At 45.6% G+C, this 22,674-nt stretch overlaps 1 protein-coding gene and 1 long non-coding RNA gene across 8 annotated transcripts; one reads left to right on the top strand and one right to left on the bottom strand.

The window, feature by feature from the left end:
• Positions 1-1,409: 1,409 nt before the first annotated feature.
• Positions 1,410-2,781, top strand: LOC117974119 (uncharacterized). Of its 4 annotated transcripts, none has more exons than XR_009307600.1 (2): positions 1,410-1,693; positions 1,888-2,781. It is a non-coding gene; the product is annotated as an uncharacterized LOC117974119 (long non-coding RNA). The 4 variants fall into 4 exon arrangements; XR_009307602.1 differs by having other exon boundaries at positions 1,850-2,781; XR_009307603.1 differs by lacking the exon at positions 1,888-2,781 and adding an exon at positions 1,812-1,871.
• Positions 2,782-2,963: 182 nt separating this feature from the next.
• LOC117423333 (AP-2 complex subunit mu) lies at positions 2,964-22,604 on the bottom strand. Of its 4 annotated transcripts, none has more exons than XM_034038928.3 (12): positions 22,444-22,604; positions 17,452-17,572; positions 12,214-12,479; positions 10,964-11,046; positions 8,862-8,997; positions 8,317-8,458; positions 7,850-7,864; positions 6,193-6,315; positions 5,113-5,248; positions 4,570-4,667; positions 4,007-4,118; positions 2,964-3,271 (listed from the first exon to the last, which is right to left on the bottom strand). In XM_034038928.3, the coding sequence occupies exons 2-12, from the start codon at positions 17,523-17,525 to the stop codon at positions 3,137-3,139; spliced, it is 1,320 nt and encodes a 439-aa protein (XP_033894819.1). In that variant the 5' UTR covers positions 17,526-17,572; positions 22,444-22,604; the 3' UTR covers positions 2,964-3,136. The 4 variants fall into 4 exon arrangements, with proteins under 4 accessions (XP_033894819.1, XP_058846429.1, XP_058846431.1 ...); XM_058990446.1 differs by having other exon boundaries at positions 6,193-6,312; XM_058990448.1 differs by lacking the exon at positions 7,850-7,864 and having other exon boundaries at positions 6,193-6,312.
• Between the last annotated feature and the right edge of the window lie 70 nt (positions 22,605-22,674).

The raw sequence follows: 22,674 nt of genomic DNA, 5'->3' as shown, positions 1-22,674 counted from the left end.
TTATGAACTTTGTAGTTCCAAGCACTGCAAAAATATTTAGCTAAACGATTTTTTCTTTCTTTTTTTAAACCAAAACTACAAAAATTTAAGAATATATGTATATAATACGTTTTATCTTGTCTGAACTCGGCAACCTGCCTGGTCCAAATAAAAAAAAAAAAAAAAAGTTATATAAATACTAATCGCAAACAACAGTCAATGCTCAGGAAAAGACAAGATTAACAACCTTATGTGTCTTATACGTATGAGAACATCTGGATCTCGTTTCTTGCTTGTATGACATTGTGTGAGTAATCACACAAGGCGAGGCAATCCACACACAGGCGGAACCCGGCATCTCTCGCACTAAAGCATAACGCGAACCTCGCTCTTGCTAAACTTGGCACAGGAATGTGGAGCGCGCTTCCTTTCATCCCTCCAAGCGGATGCTTGTCCTTTCTAGGGCAGAGATGAATTGCAGGGCCCTGTGTGCGCTGCCAGGAGCTCTCGCTGGTGACATGAACGAGCAGGGTGTGTTAACTCTTCCGCGCCACCGCCGGGGGAACAGTACAGGCTAGAAAGCATTGGTGCTTCAATTGTTAAAATGTGTTTGTGCTTTGAATAGTTTAAGGAACGCATAGTTAGGTTTTAGAACAGTACCATTCCTGCAAATGTAACCTTTGCTAAATTGGATAAATTATCAGTCAGGACTAGCAACAAGCTTCACAAAACGCATTAGTCTTGTATGAATGACTTCAAGTGCAGCAAAGGGACATACAATGCCCTTAACCTGCCTTGATCTTTGCAACTTTCACACAAACAAATTTTCCCTAAAAGTTACTCCAAGAGAGCCCCAGTACAGCTGCTGAAGAGTTTCCAGATGCTACTCCTCTGGAGTGCCGAGACACAGTGTGGCTTCTGAACAGCGCACACACACACACACACACAGAGCTGGTTACTGTCAGAGCTTGCTCTTTGAAGGTCAGGAGAGGCTGCTGACTTCCTTCCTTTCATCAGGAGTTGAAAATTTTGTTTGGAGCCCCATCCGATTGCTGAACTGAAGGGGCTCTAGTACCACACTCGAACTCTGGCTGAACTTTGGGTCACTTTTTGCCTTGTTCATATCGTACCCGCAGGGAACAGTACCTGTGCTAAGTTTCAGGATGCAAACTGCCAAAACGTTGGGCAGGCAAGAGCTGCAATTCACAACGTAGAGCAAAATTACTTTACAATGTTATATAGCTCTCCAAAATTATTTTTGACTCCCCCTAAAGAAAAATCTTTACATATAACTAAAGATTCACTAAGTTCACTATAAACCCAAAAGTAACACTAGATCATTCTATCTAGTGTGACAAACAGACCTGAAAAAGGGCAATTACAAAGTCAGTTGGCAAACAATAAATGCAGAATAATGAAGTCTCTTTGTTTGTTCTATAACATGTTTTATTAGGATTAACTGGACAATCACAAAGTTACCAAACGGAGCTCACACACTGAAGCGAGGGGCAGTGGGCTTGGGTGGCACTTCCAGGACAATCTCATAGAGGAGGATGCAGCCTGATCCCAACACAGGACAATCTCATAGAGGAGGTGCAGCCTGATCCCAACACAGGAGAATCTCATAGAGGAGGTGCAGCCTGATCCCAACACAGGAGAATCTCATAGAGGAGGATGCAGCCTGATCCCAACACAGGAGAATCTCATAGAGGAGGTGCAGCCTGATCCCAACACAGGAGAATCTCATAGAGGAGGTGCAGCCTGATCCCAACACAGGAGAATCTCATAGAGGAGGATGCAGCCTGATCCCAACACAGGAGAATCTCATAGAGGATGCAGCCTGATCCCAACACAGGAGAATCTCATAGAGGATGCAGCCTGATCCCAACACAGGAGAATCTCATAGAGGATGCAGCCTGATCCCAACACAGGAGAATCTCATAGAGGAGGATGCAGCCTGATCCCAACACAGGAGAATCTCATAGAGGGGGTGCAGCCTGATCCCAACACAGGAGAATCTCATAGAGGAGGATGCAGCCTGATCCCAACACAGGAGAATCTCATAGAGGAGGATGCAGCCTGATCCCAACACAGGAGAATCTCATTGAGAAGGATGCAGCCTGATCCCAACACAGGAGAATCTCATTGAGAAGGATGCAGCCTGATCCCAACACAGCACTAAGAGGAAGGCAAGTTATCCACTCTGACAGCGGTCTTGAAGGTGTGCCTGCTGCACAGAGCACAGCACTCTGGAATTACCGCCTCCGCTTCACTCCAATTGAAAAACTTACACAGAGATCATTCAAACTTCAACCATTTCATCTATTCTCTCGCTCCTCAAATACAGGTTTTTGCCACCTTTTAAAATTCTTCTTAAGCTTCCGTTTTGATCATGAGAATGAAACACTGCAGCACTGGATACAGAACCCACAGCACAGAGGAAGGGTGAGGAAAAAACAGTGAGGACCAGGGGGGGGGGTGTGTGGAGGGGAAACAGGGTTCCCCTAGTGATTGCACATATAACATTTATCACTATCTATTAATCCCTATCTAGCACACTGAAAAAAAAACTCCATGTAGATACGTCCAGTTGCTGACTACACTAGAACTACAATATGTATACACAGTGCGCTCAGGATAGCATAGGAGAGAGACAGAGAGATACAAGACACCAAGTGTATGAGGATCATTAGAATAGTGAAGACACACAGAGGGAAAGAGGATATACAATAATAAGATAACATGGCACTGTTACCTAAGCAGGAGAGAGAGAGAGAGAGAGAGAGAGAGAAAGAAAGAAAGGAGAGAAAAAAAATAGTAAAACAAATTTAAAAAAAAGTAACAAAAAAGGTCAGAGACAGCTGGACGCTAGCTCTGCTCTGCTGGTCCAGTGAGGGGGTCTGAGTAGATGAGGATGGGGTCTGAATGGACGAGGTCAGAAATGAGAGATGACAGGTGCAGGTTACCCAGCACAGACACATTCCCGAAGTTACATCTCATTTTATTTGTTTTCATAGGGCTGGAGCATTATTTAATTGAATAGAATTCTTTGTTTTTAAAGCCTGTTGTTCCAGTGCTGGAGGGTAGGAGGGTAGAGATGCCCAGCCAGGCTGGGCCCCCCCACAAACACACACAGCCCCCCCTATCCAGCGGGCGGCTAGCACCGGGTCTCGTAGATGCCACTCCGGCCGATGTAGCGCACCCACTTAATCACATCGTGGTCGCTGTAGTTCAGCTTGGGCTCAAACACCTTCAGGTATCGAACCTTGAGCCCGGACGGTGCAAACGGGACCTGCAGAAACAAAGCAGAGCAGAGCCCACCGTTACACTGCAGCGTGGGACACAAGAGCACAACCCACCGTTACACTGCAGTGTGGACACAAGAGCAGAGCCCACCGTTGCACTGCAGTGTGGACACAAGAGCACAGCCCACCGTTACACTGCAGTGTGGACACAAGACCACTGCATCGCTGTTTGATCCACTCCTGGTTTTACTACACCTGAGCTTGTTACCTATACACTGCGGCTCATCAGGCTCATTTTAAAACCTGGGATGGGCGAAACTGCTCTGCAATAGGAGTCTTATTTAAAGTCCTATTTCCAGCCCTGCATTCATTACTGAAATTAGTTTGCATGACTTCCTTCCACAGCAATGCTTAGTAAACACATTGGCAGGGAGTAAGGTGGGTGCGGATCTGTTCAATTGATCTAAAAAAAAATCAAACAAAAAAAAACACCAACAGTTTTGGAGAACCAAGAATAGGAAAAAAGCATCTGTAAAAGGAAGGAGGTATTTGTAAAATCGCCTACTTTTATGTAAAATTGAAGAGACCTCATGGTCTCAATTTAGGAGCCGTTTAGTTTAACGAAACACCTTACTACTCTAGCTTTCTTTCAACTCTGTGCTTTCCTACCTTTAAAAAAGTATATTGGAGGATTATAGGAAGCGCCAAATATGATGCTGTAAAGCTCTGAGCTTGTCTGTGCAGCAAACAAGCAACACAAACAATAAAAACCCCAAGTGTACCTCGAAGTTCATGGAGATGGGCGGGCGGGCCCATTTCTTCTTGTCGTTGGTGGGTAGAAGCTCGATCTCAGCACTGATCTGAGACTCCTTCATCCCAGCCATTCTCTTAATCCTGACAGAGCAGAGAGAGAGAATTGATGAACAGGCACACTTAAACTCGCTGGCCATCCAGCGCAAGCATCAGGAGGGACGCTTTGTTTTGTAGTGCACTAATTAACCATTTTCCTGTAAATTAACAAAAGTTTGTTACGTTGATTAAGGAAAGGAAGGTACGAATAAAAGCAAAGCACGTTATTTGTGTTGAGAAAGCACTGGTATTGGAATAAAGACCCCATTGTTGTATATTAGTCTCCATTGTCAGCCACACAAAGTAATTTCACCTCTCCTTTGCTTTCCAGTGCACCTACAATATTTGAAAGCGGTTCTGTTAAGTTATAGGTTGATCGATCGTGACAGGCAAACCTTTCAATGTTTCAGTCTTATAGTAACCACTCGTCATAGCTCCAATACAAATATTCTAGTCTTCTTCAAAGCCTTTACTGCTGTACTAATTGTGGACTTACTTCCAGACGATGGCGTTCTCGCTGGCCTTGTACTTGGCTTTCCCTTTCATGCAAATGACCTGGACTCCGCTGGTGTTGAGCGGGGTTGGGATGCGCACCTGGGAACAAGAGGATCACATGTCACATTAAATGTTAAAGTATACTCATCTCTTTGGGGTTTCGTTTCTGAAAAGGGAGGGACCGGGGTCTGTTCCAAAGATCAGCATTGTCCTGATGGAAAGCATATTGGGCCAGCTCAGCACTCCGGGGAGCCTGCAGCGTCCCCGACACACACTGTGCGGTCCGTCAGCACTCCGATGAGCCTGCAGTGTCCCCGACACACACTGTGCGGTCCGTCAGCACTCCGATGAGCCTGCAGTGTCCCCGACACACACTGTGGTCTGTCAGCACTCCGATGAGCCTGCAGCGTCCCCGACACACACTGTGCGGTCTGTCAGCACTCCGGGGAGCCTGCAGTGTCCCAGGATAGGCATTTTTAACCTGTGGATGTTATTTTGACTCCTGCAGTGTGCGAGTGTCTACTTGCCCTTAGCAAACCCTCACCTCTATTTTCTGGGCCAGCAGGGAAGGCTTGAAGTTGGATTTGATGACCACCTTGACTTCCAGTTTAGTACGGCCGACCTCTCGGACCAAAGGAATCACTCGGAATGGCAGGATAATATCCTTAGTGGTGCGATACCTTCAATAAAACAAAGAAGCCCTTTAGCCCTCTGAGATGCCCGAACACCAGAACTGGATCAAATATGTCAACAGGGAAATCGATAGTTATTTTAATAGAATGCTTGTGGCGACCCGACTCAGTTTCCAGCAGCACCTGCATCCTTTTTCAAAGAATGATTTTTCAGGCTCCTGAGTGGCGCATCCAGTAAAGGCACTCCGGGTGGGTTGCAGGATGCGCCCTATAGCCTGGAGATTGCAGGTTCGAATCCAGGCTATGTCATTGCTGACCGTGACCGGGGATTCCCAGGGGGCGGCGCACAATTGGCCGAGCGCCACCCAGGTAGGGAGGGCTTAGGTCAGCAGGGCAATCCACGGTTCACCGCGCACCAGCGACCCCTGTGGCTGATAGGGTGCCTGCGGGTCTGCATTGGAGCCATCAGATCTGTGTTGTCCTCCAGCACTATAAGTCTGATGGCTTCGCTGTGGATCAACAGTGCGAAAAATGACGGATTGGCAAGAACACGTTTCGGAGAACACATGTTTTAGCCTCCGTTTCCTGAGTCGCCGGTGAACCGGGATAAAAAGTAATAAACTGGGCATTCCAAATTGCAGAGAAAATCAGGGTAAAAACCATTGGTGATGACCAAAATAAACAAATGATTTTCAAATTTAAAAGTTATTAACAGACAAGCATGTTTACAAGTTATATTACAATACAAGAAAAAATAATTTTAAATGTTTTTCAATACTTTAAAACAGTGGTTTTCATCCTTTTCATCTCTAGATTGAGTGGTACACAGATCAATACATTACAGTAGTGCGATTGAGGGAGCACTGTGGACGAGGAATCAGCCGGAGCGGTGTGTACCAGTTGCAAGCCTGTGGGGCACCAGTACTGGTACGCGTACACAGGCTGAAAAGCACTGCTTTAAAAGAGCATTGCTGACTGAATGCAGTACAGACCTCATGAGCTCATACTCTCCGTCTGGCGGGATGAAGCTGATGCTCCTCTCCGAGTCGAACTTGCTGAGTCGCACGCACTGGTGGAAGGTGCAGTCGTCGATGGCGATGGACTGCTTGCCGCTGCTGGGATAGAGGTTACACAAATCCAAGTGAGACACAATAACCAGGAGGGGGGCGGCCGATCAAACTGGAGGTAGTGTTACTTTTAGGGATGATAGTCTTAGCTAGTTTGTGAAGAGCTTGCTGGAGGGTAGCGAGTCAAGATCAACAGCACAAGGCCTGCCGCGGTAAATCATGGATGGACACGAGACTCCCGAGCCAAACTTGCCGCTGAGCTACAGGTTGAGCTCATAGCAAAACCTGGAGCTGCTCAAACTGCTATGCAACGGGAGTCTAAAATCCACTCCTGTACAGTACAGCTCTGCACAAAAGTTTTGCATCACCCTTTTGCTTCATAAAGTCGAATGAAACCTGCTAAATAATGTTACGTCAACATATTGAATTACACACCGCTTTGTAGTTTTCCCCACATACTTAACGAAAAACTGACAAATTGAAAAATGTGACATTTCAAAAACAAGCATGAAATACTATACGACTAGGATGAAATACTATTCGACTTGCATGAAATACTATACTAATATCATGGCTTCCGGTAGACACTTGCAATCTCATGTTGTAGTTTCCTTGATTAGATAATGTTAAATAAAAGATCGATTATGGTTTAGTTTTTTTTATTTTAAATGCTAAATCCTAAAATTCTAGATGATGCAAAACTTAACCACAGCTGTATATAGCCCTGGAGCTCTGACAGCCAGTCACATTTTAGTTTATACTGTAGAATAGCTATTTATTTTTTAATGCTTAGCTCGGTATAGAAATATATGAGCAATCTTTCACAGAGCTCTATCCGGAAATAACCAGCCATGCAGGGAATCGAGAGATACTAGCGACACTGTAGGAAGGTTTTACATGAATCCGAAGGTGCAAAGGGCTGGCAGGCAGTGGCTATTTCCACAGCTTTGGGTCAGAACCCCACACTGCCCCATCTGTATTCCACAGCAGAAGACAATTCCACCTTAAATCTAAAATGGCATTTCTTTTTTGATTGCAAATTTGCATTGTGTTGGTCTGATCTTGAAGACACTGAGAAAAGACTTCTTATCTAAATGTTTGTCCTTGAAAGTTTTTAGTTTGGCATTTCTAAAAGGGTCTTATTGTAGCTATGCTATTGAATCTGTTTGTGGGACAGACCATGCTATTTCAAAACAAACAGTTTCCACACAACTCTGTCCTCCGGGTTCATTGGAGCGGGTGATGAAGGAGCTCGTTAAAATCCAATAATGCACAGACATCAACGACGAGGGCACAAATAAAAGTGAAACCATTGACCTGTTCCACACTTCATTGTTTGTTAATTATGCCTGGTTTCCACTGCCTCTCCCGAGATATAGCTGAGCTGGATGGTCTGGGTGAGGTGTAGCTGGAGGGTGTTTCCACTCATGTGCAGCTATAGCTCAGACAGGCAGCGGACACAAGGCTTAAACCCCCACAGGCACAGAGAGGAGGAGGAACACACGTGCACAAACACAGACATCACACAGTGACGGAGCAAAAGCTACAACCAAAAACTCAGCAGTTTCATTGTGTCTACTACCTGCCCCCCAAGTCACTGCGCGCCGCAACAAACCAAGGAAAGAAAAAGAAAATCAGAACCCAGGAGCATTTCACTGAACAGAACACAACCTTAACAAAGCCTATACATGCCTCAAACAAGAACACATCCAAGGAAAGGTCTACTGTGCTTTAAAAAAGAACATTAAAAAACTATAAATGCTCAGACCAGTTTTTAAATGGACACACAAATGTACCCTATTTATACCAGATTTAATTTTAGGTGCTATAAAATAAACACTATTTTTTTTTTTTTTACACAGACAAAGGATGCTTTAACCCTCCTGTGGTATCCTGCTCAATTTTCTACTTGGCCAACTGTTTATACCTCAATTCCCTTTGCCAAGATAAAAGCAACACACAATGTGACCTGGAATAAAGGAAGCAGTACTGACGCCACAGGAAGGTTACGCAGCTGAAGGCCCAGTTAACCCTTCTCTTATCTCTCACCTCTTGCTGGTCTCGTCCGCGGTGCCCTTCCCCTGCTTGTCGATGACGATCTTGTCGTTCATCCCAAACTTACACTCGGGCATCCCACTCAGGTAGCTCTTCATCACCACCCTGCCCGACACGTGGGCACTCAGCACCTGGCCTGAGAGCGAGACAGAGACAGTGAGGAGAGAGTAACACAGAGAGAGAGAGAGAGAGAAACCACAGCTAGATGGAAACAGAGCAGCCCCTTTTTCGAGCTGGCATACTACAATTGAACAGCAGATGGCACCAAGTGCCCAAGTGTATCAGGGAAACATCTATTTGAAAGCAGGACCAGGTTTGACCAGGAACCTGTTTGTGGCCTTGCCTATTCCAGCTACAGATGATGTGACAGTTTGTACTGCACTCCCATTAGAAACATGTTCTGTAACTTTCATAGGGTCCCTCCAATCATCATCATCCTTCACATCCCCCACTTCAATTACAGGTTTAATACAATCTGAACGGCAAGATGCCTCGACGTATCCTCCACACAGTTGACTCGTTCGGTCGGGCTTCACTACCTTGTGGAGACATGAGCAGGTTGACGCTCTCCAGGACATCCAGGAAGAGCTCGTTGCGCCGGTACTTGATCCCCTCTCGTCTCCAGCCGATCTGCCCCGTCACCTGGCTGGTGATCTGAGACTGCTCCTCCTTGGTCTATAGAGGGGGGGGGCACACAGTGTACAGGCTGTAAGTGTACAACTCGGAGAGCGAAGCACTTAAAACACTGCGACATTTAACTGGACCTCACAACTTCTCAAAAAAATAGAATTCAACTTCGTTATCAGGGCAGCGGTTTGCATGTGTATTCCAAGCAACTGCATTAGTACCATTCCACATTCCGTGTGTTAGTGTGGAGCACACACACCCTCCACATTGTAATGTAGGTTGAAAACTTGTTTTAACACATTTGTAAAGTTCGACAGCCAAAGGCTGATTCATTTTGAAAACCCACAAGGAGCAATTTCCAGTGCTTAATGTTGCTGTAACACATGGAACGTGGAGTGGGCCACTAGCAAGATAAAAACACATCAGCAGCTGGTTTTGCTATTTAGTAAAAACCAGTCACTTGCAGATCGTTTAAGGTACAGCGTGAATGACCAAACCCCGAGCTGTGGATAAACTGGTTTGAATGGGTGGCGTTCCTACCTGGTGCTAGAGGAGGGTCCACAACCAAGCGCAGAGAGAATAAGGAAGAAGCACAAACCACAGCCAGCAAACGCAGAGTTAAACACACAAGCGCACAGGAGGGTGGGGGTGCCGGAGCGAGAGAGAGAGAGACACACAGACACACAGACAGAGAGGTGGTTAGGCACAACAGTAATCATTTTTCTACAGGATAGCACCTAGATCTAGAATTGTGCACTAGCTAAAATAAAGTTGTTTTTTTTTATTCTGTTTTTTTTTTAGGACAATAAAACACAGCACGTTAGCAGGTGACATGGTTAAACAGATTATCAGTTCGTTTTACTTGTGTGCAAGAAAGTCAACTTGCCTTGCAAGTGATTTACACAGCTGACAAAGTAATGGTAAAAACTCACCAAGATGGCATTTAAATTGCAAAGTAAAATTATATCAATAATTAAAAAAAAAAAAAAAAAACAAAAAAAAAACATTGAAACAATTAGATCCGATATACTCTGGAACTAGGTTGCAACCCTGGCTTGTAAATGATACTAGGATTTCAGCTGCACTGTGAAATTGGGTTGTAAAGCTACATGATCACCTCACTGCAGTATCAAACTGCCCCCCCCATTTACAGTCAACAATACCAGTACAGTTGCATGGTGCCGATCACAACGGTTTGACACCATTTCCTCCATCATAGAACTTGAGAGCCTGCAATCCAGCCTGGGGGCCATTGCACATCAGTTTAAAAACAAAAGCACTTCAACAACGGTTCTAGAAACAGCCTGCTTGGAACAAGCAGGTAACACAAGTCTCAACACAGTGGGAAATCAGGGTAAAAAACTGCCTTTTCCAAGAAGTGTGCTGCTGAGTTAGGCAGAAAGGGCACTGCAACAACAGATTGGGTTGCAGCCCCTCCCGGGTGAGGGATTGGAGGGGGGGGCGCACATGTTTTATCAGCACTAACAGGAACTGACTGTTTTAACAGGCCTCACATCTGGGAAGCAGGCGTGCGGGGTGGGGGGGAGGAGGAGGTGGTGGTTCAGCAACAAAAGAAAAGAAACTGCTATCTTCTAGTGCCATCAGGCTGCACTCACTGATTATCTGTTGTTCAGAAACATACTTGGGGAACTGGGGCAAGGAGTCCATGGTTCAGCACATTGCGAAACACCCAGGGCTGGTCTGACTGACTGTTAGCTTTTCTTTGCAGCTGGCCAGTGCAAAGCATGGGAATAGGAAACACACAGGAACTGAAGAGTGAAGCTACAGGCACAACATCCTACCTAGACTCAAGACAGGGAGATCGGAAAGGGTTGTGGTGGATATCCACATGTCGAGGTTCTGTAGAAGTGATCTTCACTTTGCAATCCCCAGTAAACACACCACCCCTACCGTACATCACACTGAGACGCCGGACAGCGGCGCGGTCCGTCTCTCGAGTCTAACACAGAGTACAGCATGCAGACAGCGGGCACGCCCTCGCGGCAGTCTTTACCTGGCTCTTGATTCCTTGCTGGGTGATGAACGTTTTCAGGGCTCCCGTCTCGGAATTCTGGGGGTAGCCGAAGTCCAGGATTTCTAAAGAGAGAAATCAGCATTAAGATGTGGTGGGAGAACAAGGTCATGCTGCTGCTTGAGCAGTTCAGCTGGTAAACTGTGTCTGTGCCTGGAATAGCACAAACTGTGTATTTACACTTCAAGAGTGTGGAGTAGTGGTTAGGGCTCTGGACTCGTGACTGGAGAGTTGTGGGTTCAATCCCCAGTGGGGGACACTGCTGTTGTACCCTTGAGCAAGGTACTTTACCTAGATTGCTCCAGTAAAAACCCAACTGTATAAATGGGTAATTGTATGTAAAAATAATGTGGTATCTGTAGAATGTGAAATAATGTATAATGTGACATCTTGTAACAATTGTAAGTCGCCCTGGATAAGGGCGTCTGCTAAGAAATAAATAATAATAATAATAAAAGATTAGGATCTTTCCTTCACAGCAGGGCTCGTTTTGAGCAGTTAAATCCCTCCTCCCCATCTCCCATGGAAACCAGGGCCTGTAAGCATTTTCTTCTGAAGCACCGGTGACTGAGCACCACCTCAAATCTGTATAATACTCAAGTTAGGCAGCATTGTTTCTCACTAGTTTTTTGTGTGTGAAATGCAGCATGCAGTTTGTTATTCTGATCTCAGGAAACATTTCAAGATAGCTGGAACCATTACTAGAGATGCATCCTGTATACAATGCCTCCTAGAAAGGCCTTGACAGAAGTTCATTAATGCTGTAACTTTTAGGAAATGATACAATGGTGACATATGGAAATGGATCCCAGTTTGAACTGTGCATCGCCAGCACTTCATGCACTAGTTCAGTAGAAGGGCGGTCTCTCAGGCCAACACAATGAAGCACAGCACAAAATCCACAAGAGGGGGGTAAGGGAATAGAAAGACAGTCACCACTCACGCACACACAAATCCATCACTGGCACTTAATAATGACGATGAATTAAAAAAATATATGTCCTTCAATGAAGAATAATCTAGCTGAGCAGTACTTTCTTTAGGTTTTGATTCTCTCATATTAATTCAATAAAAATCAAAACCTAAAAAAACTACAGCAAAGCAGAAAGACTTCAGACGTCCCAAAAACTAAAAAACCCACGGTCTCTTGTCTGCCCACTGGGTCACAAAAACAATGTAATGTAAGACTGCTCTTGGCAGTGCAGTACCCCTCCCCTCCCTCCCGGGCGTACCATCCAGCAGCTCATAGATCAGGACGAAGTTGTTCTTGATGTTCTCCTCGCTGATCTTGCCGAAGTAGGCAGTCATGACGTCGCACATCTTGTACAGGAACTCGAACACCATGGCCGCGTTGACATTCTGCTTGGTGACGGCTGCCAGCCAGATGTTGGAGCGCTTGACGTGGAAGAAGCTGGTGCGGGCGATGTTGGTGACCGGGGAGCGCACCTGCTGCCGGGCGTGGATGACGTTGACACGGAAAGCATCCACGGCGTTCCGCCTGTCCAGAGAGAAGGAGGGAGGGGAGTGGGGGAGGCAGACAGCGTCAATCCAGAGGGGCACTCCATTAACGCTGCAGCATGTACACGTGTTCAAAGCTCTAACAACGGCTCACTCAAAACGCAGAAGCAGCCAGTCTGCGCAGAAAGAGCAATATTTAAAAAGGACACACCCCATATTAATGTGTTTTTTTTTTTTACATAAGGAAATATCTGCAAATGGTTGGACGCCTTTGTAGAAATAATTATGCGAGAGGTCAAAATCTGCATTAAGTTGGAACCTTGATTTCAATTTTAAAAAGTACTATATCCTGCTGACGCTTAAAAGGCTTCCTTTTCATGAGGAAGAAAACACACAAGTACTTTTTATGGATTTAGGAAGAAGTTTGAATGTTTATCCTCGTCACTCAGAACTTGCAGTTAAATAGGATTGCCGTCATCCGTCTTTCATATAAAGACATTTGTAAAAGCTGGTAATATGGTCAGTCTCAAAATGACAGCTGTGTTGAGAAGAGCAAGACTTGTTTAACAGACACCCTTCCCCATGGCTCAACGGCTGTGCTGTCGTGCAAGATGAACGAATGAAATGCAACATATTTACAAACAAGGAGGCACGCCTGCAGATCTAGAGACCAGTCAATAGTAGGCATTGACCTAAATATCCCAGCAACAGAGAGGCTTCCACAAGCAAATGAACAAATCATACAAACTGTAGACTGCATGGTGACCACCACTGAGCACAAAACAAGCCCACGAAGGTTAATGCAGCGATGGGGTGGATACGGTCAATGTCACGTCAAGGGGCTTCTCATATAGATGAACAGGGCGGACGTTTCAGAACAGTGACAGACAGTCAGCAGAATACACTCCAGTGTCACCCCAGCACACAAAGCAAGATTCAGAATGGAGACCCCTTTCCAAAGGTGTGTGTGTGTCAGAAAATATGACACACACCCACCCACACACCCAAGAAAAAAATCTTAATAACGCTGCCAAGGTCCATTTTAAAAAACAAGCCATCGATTTACTAGGGTTAATAAAAGAAGGATCTTTAACAGTGCTTACCTGTCTGTGTAATTATTAGACAAGACATGCTAAACTGCCTGCATGTGAAGGGTTCCAATGGTGGCGGTATTTGATATCTGAATAGGCCCTGTCCTGTTCCATGATTTGGAAACATGTGATTGACTTATTGACCATACAATTGTATAGACCCTCATCCCCAGCACTATCCTGCTGAAGCAACAGCTTACAAGAGAATGGGATTGCATAACCGCAGGCCTTTACAATGCTTCACAAGGCCCTGCTCAGGGTCCCAGAGTCCCAGGGCAGGGCTCGCTCAAGAGGGCTGCATCACATTTGCACAATTAAAAGGACAGCGGTTTCCAGACTAGGAGGGAGGTCTGCATTTCATATACCATATGGGGGTGGGCAAGAAGCCAATCATGTTGCTCATAAGTTATACAATTGAACTGTACATCCGATTACCTTAGCAATCAGAATGTTATTACAAGCGCGCAGGGGGGTGGAATGAACAGTACTGTATGCTGCAGACCTGACCCGAAGACCTGAAAACACTTGCAGAGTCATAGCAGCTTCCAGCTGTATACTCAATCAAAAAACCATGCATGGGGTAAGCCAATCAGATAAGACTTCTATCTGCTGCACAATGACTCACGGCACAACAGTTCTGAAATGCAGAGTCACCCAGCCCCGCTGCAGGCTTCCAAGGGTTAGTCAATGGCAGGGGGCTGACACCACTCCCCACTGCAATAGTGCTCAACCAGACACCCCAATAATACCAAGCATTTAGTGATGGTCCAGGGAGCAGGTCTGGTGTGTTACCAAGGGCAGGATCATTGCACTTAAACTGGCACCACCCACCCCATACTCATGTGTGCATTCATCTAAATGGAGCTTATAAAACTCTGTAGATTTTAAATGGAATCAAATCATTTTAACCATTTGCAAGCTTACACTATAGCCAGCAGTCTAACAGATTCAGTGTTCTCCACTCAACAACTCAATGGGGGGTATTTTTATATTGCATCTTAATAAATAGCTTGATGGATGTAAAATGTAATAAAGAATTAGAAAAAGGAACCTAGCTTGGACTGCATCACAGAATACCGTGCAGTGTGCAGATAATGATGTTTGAAAGCGAAAGAAAGTAATCAGCCACACACATAGCTGACTTTTTAAATTGTATTTAGGGATGGAAATATGACTTCTCTTGCACAGCATCCAGGTTTTACTAGGAGCTTTATTAGCGACAGCATGTACAGCTAACAAGCTCAGCTAAGTCTTATTAAACTTATAGCAAAACCAGAAATGTATCAAACTGCTATGCAATGGGAGTCTTATTTCCATCCTGGTTTTATCATTAAACAGACACATACTTAACAGTGAAGTTTAATGTCATCTCTTGGTGTATTTACTAGGGGTCTCCAAGACCAGCACCGCTGGGTTTCCACTGGCTTGAAGCTGTTTCTGTAAAGGGAAGCGTTTGGATTGAATGATCCGACAGAGAGCAAGACCCCTTAATAAAAGTCCTATATGACCCCTGGTCAGCCTTCACTTGGCTGAATTCCAGCCCCATGACTGGCACTCCCCTGCTGCAGAGGGACTGGCACTTCAGCAGCCTGACCGATTAGAGAAAACAGAACTGGGGCTCAAGGTGGCGTTCAGGCTGGGTGTTGAGCGCATGGTTGCCGTTCTCTCTCAGCAGCCTGGGAGCACAACATGCCGTTCCTGGGTTACAACTTGTTTTTTCAGAGATTTCTGAATTCTGGTTGTTCACAATCCAATGCTTTGGCCCTGGATAAGGGCGTCTGCTAAGAAATAAATAATAATAATAATTTGGAAGCAGCCACCAATCTGCATTGCTTTCCGGTGCACGTACAAAAGTCCTAGATTTTTTTTTTATTTTCTGCAGTTTACAATCTATGTACGAGAAAGCAAATGCACTGTGCATTACTAAACACCGGGATGGGAACGGTCCAGTCCTGGGAGGGTTTCTACTTTGCCACACCAAAGCGAAGCAATGGAAGGAAGGAAGGAAGGAAGGAAGGAAGGAAGGAAGGGGAGACAGGGCTACTTCCTCCCCATCGTAATGGGCTCCCCCAGTTTGGCTTGGTTAAATTGAACAGGCACTGAAAGCATGGTCAGCCAGCCATTGCATAGCAGCGTGTGTCGAGAACACGGAAGTCATTATTCCATGGGTGTTGGTTCTTACCTATTCCTAGAGCAGCCAATGAGGAGATGAGATGGAGAGAAATGGCACCAGCAAAGGGAAGGAAAGGGAGGAGAGGAGGAGTGACAGATAGGGTTAGAAAAGAAAAACACAAACAAACACGTAAAGCACAATGAAATCTAATCCAAAAAAGAAATCAAACTAAACACTTTGCATACAAGTAAAAAAATTAAAACATACCACAACCTTTGGATTAATGACACACCAATATAGGAAGCGCCTGTCAGTGCACAGATTTCTTAGCTTAATTAAAGCCCCTTTCAGCGCTAGACACCAGTAGGACATGCCTTAACCTAGTAACACCCAGTTGCACTTTTTCCATATTGGTGGCAAACAGCAAGCACAGGACAATACACCTGGAAGGCTTGAAGCTTAGAAGCAGTTTGCCATGCATTTTCTCTGTTTGCATTACTGTGCTGGAGGAGTTTTACTTCCCCCCGATGAATATTCACTGCCCTGCAAACAAACTTGCATTCCACAATACCGTTTTACAAGGCAAAGATGCAAATGGCTAGCAGCAGACACACACACACAAAAAAGCAAATGTCCGCAAAGGTTTGCATGCTGTGGATTCTGTACGCAACAAGTGGAGACAAACACCCCTGAAATTATTTCTTAAGCCACTGCTGTCACGCTCTGGCTTCCCAGGTTCTTTCAGGTTCCCACCGGAGCACCACACATTTCAACACAATGTAATGTCCCTTAGTGTTAGTGAAGGTATCCCAACCGAGCCGGGTCGGGTCAAAAGGACTCATTGACGAGATGCTAAGGGGAAAGACACAGCAGGAGTGCAGACACATGCCTTCCTCCAGGGGGGAGTGTAGGATGCATTCAGAAGAGAGGGGAGATCGCACCACGTCCTTACTGTTCTGGAGCAAGTCTTAAATAAAACGGGGCTCGCCGGAGCCAGGGAAAACCCACATGCATCACACGCCACGGCGGGGAAAATAATCAAGTGCATTTTCTTTAGCAACTACAGGCAGTATTTTGAGGGGTTTAACAATGCCTCAGGTTAAGATTTTAATTAAAGTCAGGTCCACATGGCAAACAAATGTGAGTGAGTCTGACAGCATAGCCAATTACTTCAATGAGATCATATTGCAGTGAAAACAACTGAAGAGAACACTGATAGTCTTCATTATTTGGAACCTTGGATTTTCTGTCCCCTTCCCGGCCAGGACAGGTATGTATTACTTGAGTCAGTTTCACACACAGCATCGGTCCTCACTTGTGCGCAGACATGCATGGTAATGTACTCTTTTTTTTTTTCTATTTAACTATTTTTTTCACCCTGCAAGGATAAGGAAAAGCCAGCAGAGAGGTTACATTAGTCACACTCCAGGGCTTTATTCCAATCACAGTATTAATGGAAATGCCATCACTGCACATCTCGAACCCCTGAAAACACATGCGCGTCATGCTTTCAAAATAGAATAAAATCACAATACAAACCATGTCTGGCTTTCCCCCTAGGACAGCATGGTTCCTAATATAACACTACCACCCCTAGCGTTATGTTTCACTAAACAAATAGACTGGTGGCTATACGACTAAAAGGAGGTCCCGTATCAATACTCCTGGTCACTAAATGCCTGGTTGGAATATGAACCCAGGCTGGAGTGGTTTGCATGTTCCTACAAAGACCCCCCCCCGTACCCCCCCACCCACCCCCCCAGCGAGCTGTGTGTTTGCGTGGCTCGACCCGCCAGCCAGCCACTCACCCGATGTCATCTCTGTAGACTCGGGAGATCAGTACCTCCCCCTTGTGGTTGTAGATGAACAGTCCTCCAATCATGGTGAAGTCTGCTTCAGTCGTCCCTTCCCATGGCGATCAAACCAGCCCTGAAACGCAAGGATGGGGAGGAGGGAGAAATACATTAGACACCATGACTTAGAACCGTGAAGGCTGGCAATGTTCAACACAGCGACCACGTGCAAAGAGAAACACCTCTACCCAAGTAAACCTTGTGCTGTAAAGCCAAGCTGGGACCCCAACCCTATAAGGCTACCATGTTCACATTGGTTTGGTTATTAATGCTGGCTATTAATGAAATGCTGAATATTGCATTCCCAAACATTTCTCACCCTTCCACTTTGTGTTGCAGAGAAAGATGGAAAGCAGTTATTTCTTTCTTCAAGGCTATCCTACCCAACAGCTAATCTGCCTCCCTCTTACACAGATTAAGCCATCAAGCCGAGAGTCCTGGCAAGAACTCCCTGTGACGCGATGTGGAATGCAAGCTTGTTCCAGCTACAGAGTAGAGAACCCGACAACAGGGCAGCGCTAGGAGATTCAAGCACACCTCTAACTGTCCCCGATGTGAGCCGACACAGGCCAGGCAAAGCCCTTGCACACCCCTGACTAACACGGCTTCACCTCCTGACCTTCCAGGCTGTCCCTCTGGAAAAGAAATTCCGTCATGAAGAGCTTTTCCATCGCTGCAGTAAGCAATGAGATTGACTGTGAATGACCTTGCTGTGTTTCACTCTAAAGCATTTTGTTTGACCTCCTTCCCACACACTAACTCAGCAGTGGTTTCACAGAGACATGAGAATTACAGCCTGTCTGGTTTCCTGCAAGGCAGTGTATCCACCCAGACTGTTCAGCAGAGAGAGAGTGAGTGAGTGAGTGAGTGAGAGAGATCTACACATCTCTGGTAAATGTGGGATTTTTTTTTTCTGCTGATTGTACAATCTGGGTGGGCCTAAATTAACAGCACAAAGAAAAAAATAAAGAAAAAAACCCACCCACCCACACACACACACACACACACACACACACACACACACAAGACTCCTGACTTTCTGCAATGCACCAGTTTAGCTCCCCTAAGCTCATCTGTCACTGCAAGCTTTGCAATAGATCAACTGGCATTTTGTTCTGCTCCTACAGGGACCTACAAGCAATACAACTATTTTTGGATGAATAATGAATATAATAGAGCAAGGAACGCATGCATCGTATTGAACACCATGCTGAGGCACGATGAGACTGTTACATCATCCTGAACAAGACTGGACACCTGCAGCTGAGCATCTACACAAACCAAAAGAATGGGCCGGTTTCCAAGACTTCCAACAAGCCTTAAACATGACGTGCAGAAACTGTGTAAATCGAAGGGCTTGCCGCTTTCCTATTCCAGATGTCTAACCGATGAACCCTCCATCTTAACTCCTAATCCTCCTCTAAAGAGTCTGAAACACAGAAGGGCAAGGAGCTATGAATAGACTCCACCTCCATACGATTACACAAGCTCTAGGAAGTCACGAAGGGGTGATGGCATTGCTGAGGGAGACCCTGTGTATGCACAGTGAGCAGTGGCAGCTTCATTGCGCACACACACACAATGAAGTCTATGCTGAGTCGGGGTAGAAGAGTAATTCATTCTCTAGAAGAGCTGACCTGATTTATCGAGAAAGCTGCAAGCAGCGCACTACTCTAAACACAATGCTAAAAGGCTGAACTGAACGTACAATACTGCACTCGTATATTTAATCCAGTCGATGTCTTCTGCTGTGTGCCAGTGGGGGAACGACTGAGAAAAGCCACCTCTCACACGCATCTTCAAAAGAAGATCTGTGAGCAACACCAGTCAGTTTCAGCAGCACTGGGACTGAACTGACACCGTCGAGCCAACGTTCCCAGCCTGCGCGGGGGAAACGTGTCAGGTCTCTGGTTACGTAGCGACACAAATTCTCATTCTGAAAACAGGGATGCAAGATACCCAGATGCAGGATGTAGGTTACTGACAGAGTACCTGGACTTGCTGCTTTCCACACAAGATTCACCTCCCGCTCCCCCTGCCCGTCCCCCAGACTCCTGCGTGATGAGCTTTCTCGTTTCGTTGGCAGGTTTGAGTGGAATGAAGCAGACAGCGCCACAGGAGCAGAGGGATCAAAGTCTTGGGCTCCATCAAGCCATGAAGAGCCTTTACACTGGCAGCTGAACACCTCACACTCCCGTTTATGGCTGAGATTAACAGAGCCAAATAAAAACCTTTCAACTCTGTTACATAATAACATGCGTCACAGTTTGGACTTCAGGTTTATAGTTCCCACTGCTATAGATAAATGATAATGGAAGCATTACACACTGTGTTTAAAATCTGTTCTTTTGAGGTACCTTTGTGACTGAATACAACCCTTCCTGGAGTAGCAAGCAAAAGCTGCAGGCTGGCCTCTGCAGTGATAGGTCCTGATCACAGTGAGGCTGCACTAATCAGTACCTCGCTGTGACAGAGAAGTCCTGAAAACCTAAAACAAGAGCCGCAAACCTCCTCCTGGAATGGCAGTGCATACTGCAACACACACCTACTTCAGCACGCAGTGTATGGTTCAGCAAGTGGTGCAGACTGCCCTCCATACGTGAAACATTGAAAACCAGGCGACTGGATGTAACTTAACATAGCATCTGTAAGGAAATCAAGTGCTACTACAAATTCCAGAGTAATTTCACTTTGTGCATATCCTGGGGCATCACTCTCCCTCTCTGAGCACAGACAGGCTCACACAGGCAATCCAAGCCTCTGTCTATCTGAGCTCTATCCTGTCCTAGACTCACAGAACATGCAGCAGCGCCCGTCTCCTGTGATTTCATCCTGTAGTGATGAACAGGACTGCTATTGTGGTGAGAGGGTATGGGTGCTCAGAGTTAGTGGTATCACAGACAGGATACTAATCTATAAGGAACCTAATGATCTACAAAACCAGCTCCTGCAGGCACTGTAGGGTCTGGATTGGGAAAAAAAAAGAAGCAACAGCTTCCTAGGGAAAATGACAACCCTGAAAAAGCAAGGTCTGACTCAGATTACCAAGCACCTATTGATCCTACTGTGTTGCTGAAGGCAGGTCCCCAGTCCACTCTCTGCAGTACATTTAACAAACACAGAGTAGCTGTACACAGGAGCCAGGACTGGCCTCCAGATGGCCCAGTGCAGTGCCAGCAAGCTCTGCTTTCAAAGACCTTGTGAGACCTCAGCTGTGGGAATCAGGGCTCCCCACTGCAGAGGTGCTGGTGTATAGTATGAAGGCAAGAGCACTGGACTGCAGTGCAAGAGGGAGCACATCAGGCCTGTCCACTTTGAACACACACTACAATGCACTGCCCTGCACTTCCATTATTTAAAATGATGCTTCTATAAACACAAAGGGACCCACGCTGGCAGGCACCACTGTTCTGTTTTGCAAGGCTCATTAAATCCTGCATGTCCTTATTTTGAATGGATGCAATATACAGGTAACCCTATTTGCATCTTCAGAAATCTGAAACATTTGATAGCACCTGTGCTAGCCACTCAGGGTCTTTACACAGGATCGTTAGTAACCTGCCTCACAATTCTTCTACTTGTTCTTGGTGAAAGAACCTTCTTTCTTCCAGACCGAGGGAGCGTTGTGACAGTACCGGGAGTCTTGTACTTCTTGATAATAGAAACAATAGTTTGAAATTGGGATACTCAAATGCTTGGAAATCTTCTTGTATCCTTCTCCAGCTTTATGACAATAAATGATTTTCTGCCTAAGGTCTTCAGAGAGCTCTTTACTTTCCCATATTGACTTATTGGTAATGACAGCAATCATCCTGTGCCTAACCCTTTTATACTCTCTAAGAATGTTCACCTACAATCCAGCGTTTTCTAGACTTTTCTAGAATTAGGTTCTGCATTATCACACTGAAATTTCTAGCACCTATCACAGCATCAAGGGGTATGAATACTTTTGAATGAGCATTTTTGGAATGTTGCAAGAAAATTACTGAAATTAATAAATTGGATGTATTTCTTGTAACTTTTTCCTCATCTACAAAAGCAAAAATTATTTGTTTTCGACACCTTTCTAGAAATTATAAATTTCCATTGGGTATGTAAACTTTTGACTACAACTATTATATATATACACACACACAGCACCGCTACCGTACTGCAACCATGCAATAACCCTACCTCCCGCCCAAGCAAGGACAGAAATACGCCAACAGAATAAAAATGGAATTCAAGATGTCGCCTTGCTTTAGCAATACAGTCTCTACATTGCGCTGTGTATCCATTTTCACCACTACCACTAAACCGCCCGCCGAGACACATCGATGAAACGATATTAAAACACACACTTCCCAAACCAATGCACAGTGAAAGACGCAAAGGTCCCGTTTTTTATTGCTATGCTAGTCCATCGGATGCAGAATTACATTTAAGGGTGTGGGCTGTACTAGCGCTTGAAAGAAAAAAAAAATGCGCCTGACTAGAAATGTTGCCATCTCCAGCAGGCAGGCAATGACTAGCCGAGTATACAATAATACGCAAAACAGCCTAACGACATACCCGCCAAACAGACGAATGAATGAGATATCGATCCGTTTCCAAAATGTCTGCCTGCGTCTCGGTCACCAGATCACTTATTTATTTACAGCCGAAGCGACTCATAACTGTCAATAAACCAGGAAACAGCGTGCCGGTTTGAATTGCGTCCCAATAATAACAGGGAAGGCTTTATTCAGCAGTTATCTCTACCCATGGGAGGGTAGGAGGCAAGATGTCTACCCCAGCCGCTCCCCTCAAATATAACTCCCATGTTTTCAGTTAGAGCCGTGTACAATTCCCATTTAGAACAAGCCCAATGTTATTTAAGATCAAAACAAACACGAAAATCAAAAACGCGGGTGATACACCCCCTCCTCCGGAGCCGTGGCTGTGTTATTCCCCGGTTTCCCCGCTCACCAGTCTGTCTCTCTCTCTGTCCCCCGCGTCAGGGTGTTTTCATCGACCCCTTTTCTCCCTGTGTGCGGTGTACTCAGCACGGACCCTCCTCCGCGCTCTCTCCCGTCTCCTTTCCAAGATGTCCGACTCTCCTTCCTTCCTCAGAGGCGCCCCGTCAGCTGACACGACAACGTCACGCCGGAGTGACGTTTCTAAGCTGGACCGCCCATTTAGGGTGTGGTTTCATTCTTT

This window comes from Acipenser ruthenus, chromosome 17 (assembly GCF_902713425.1).
Source record: "Acipenser ruthenus chromosome 17, fAciRut3.2 maternal haplotype, whole genome shotgun sequence".
NCBI classification, from domain to species: Eukaryota; Metazoa; Chordata; class Actinopteri; order Acipenseriformes; family Acipenseridae; genus Acipenser; species Acipenser ruthenus.
Note: the sequence above shows the minus strand (reverse complement) of the source record. Positions and strands in the feature narration are given on the sequence as shown.

What these genes read in the sequence shown, in the direction of transcription:
- LOC117423333 (XM_034038928.3), bottom strand. Translation starts at nt 17,525, where the DNA reads ATGATTGGAGGACTGTTCATCTACAACCACAAGGGGGAGGTACTGATC. An exon ending in GAGAACGCCATCGTCTGGAA is followed by an intron (nt 4,119 to 4,569) that starts GTAAGTCCACAA and finishes CTGCTCTGTCAG; the next exon opens with GATTAAGAGAATGGCTGGGA. An exon ending in CCATCTCCATGAACTTCGAG is followed by an intron (nt 3,272 to 4,006) that starts GTACACTTGGGG and finishes TTGTTTCTGCAG; the next exon opens with GTCCCGTTTGCACCGTCCGG.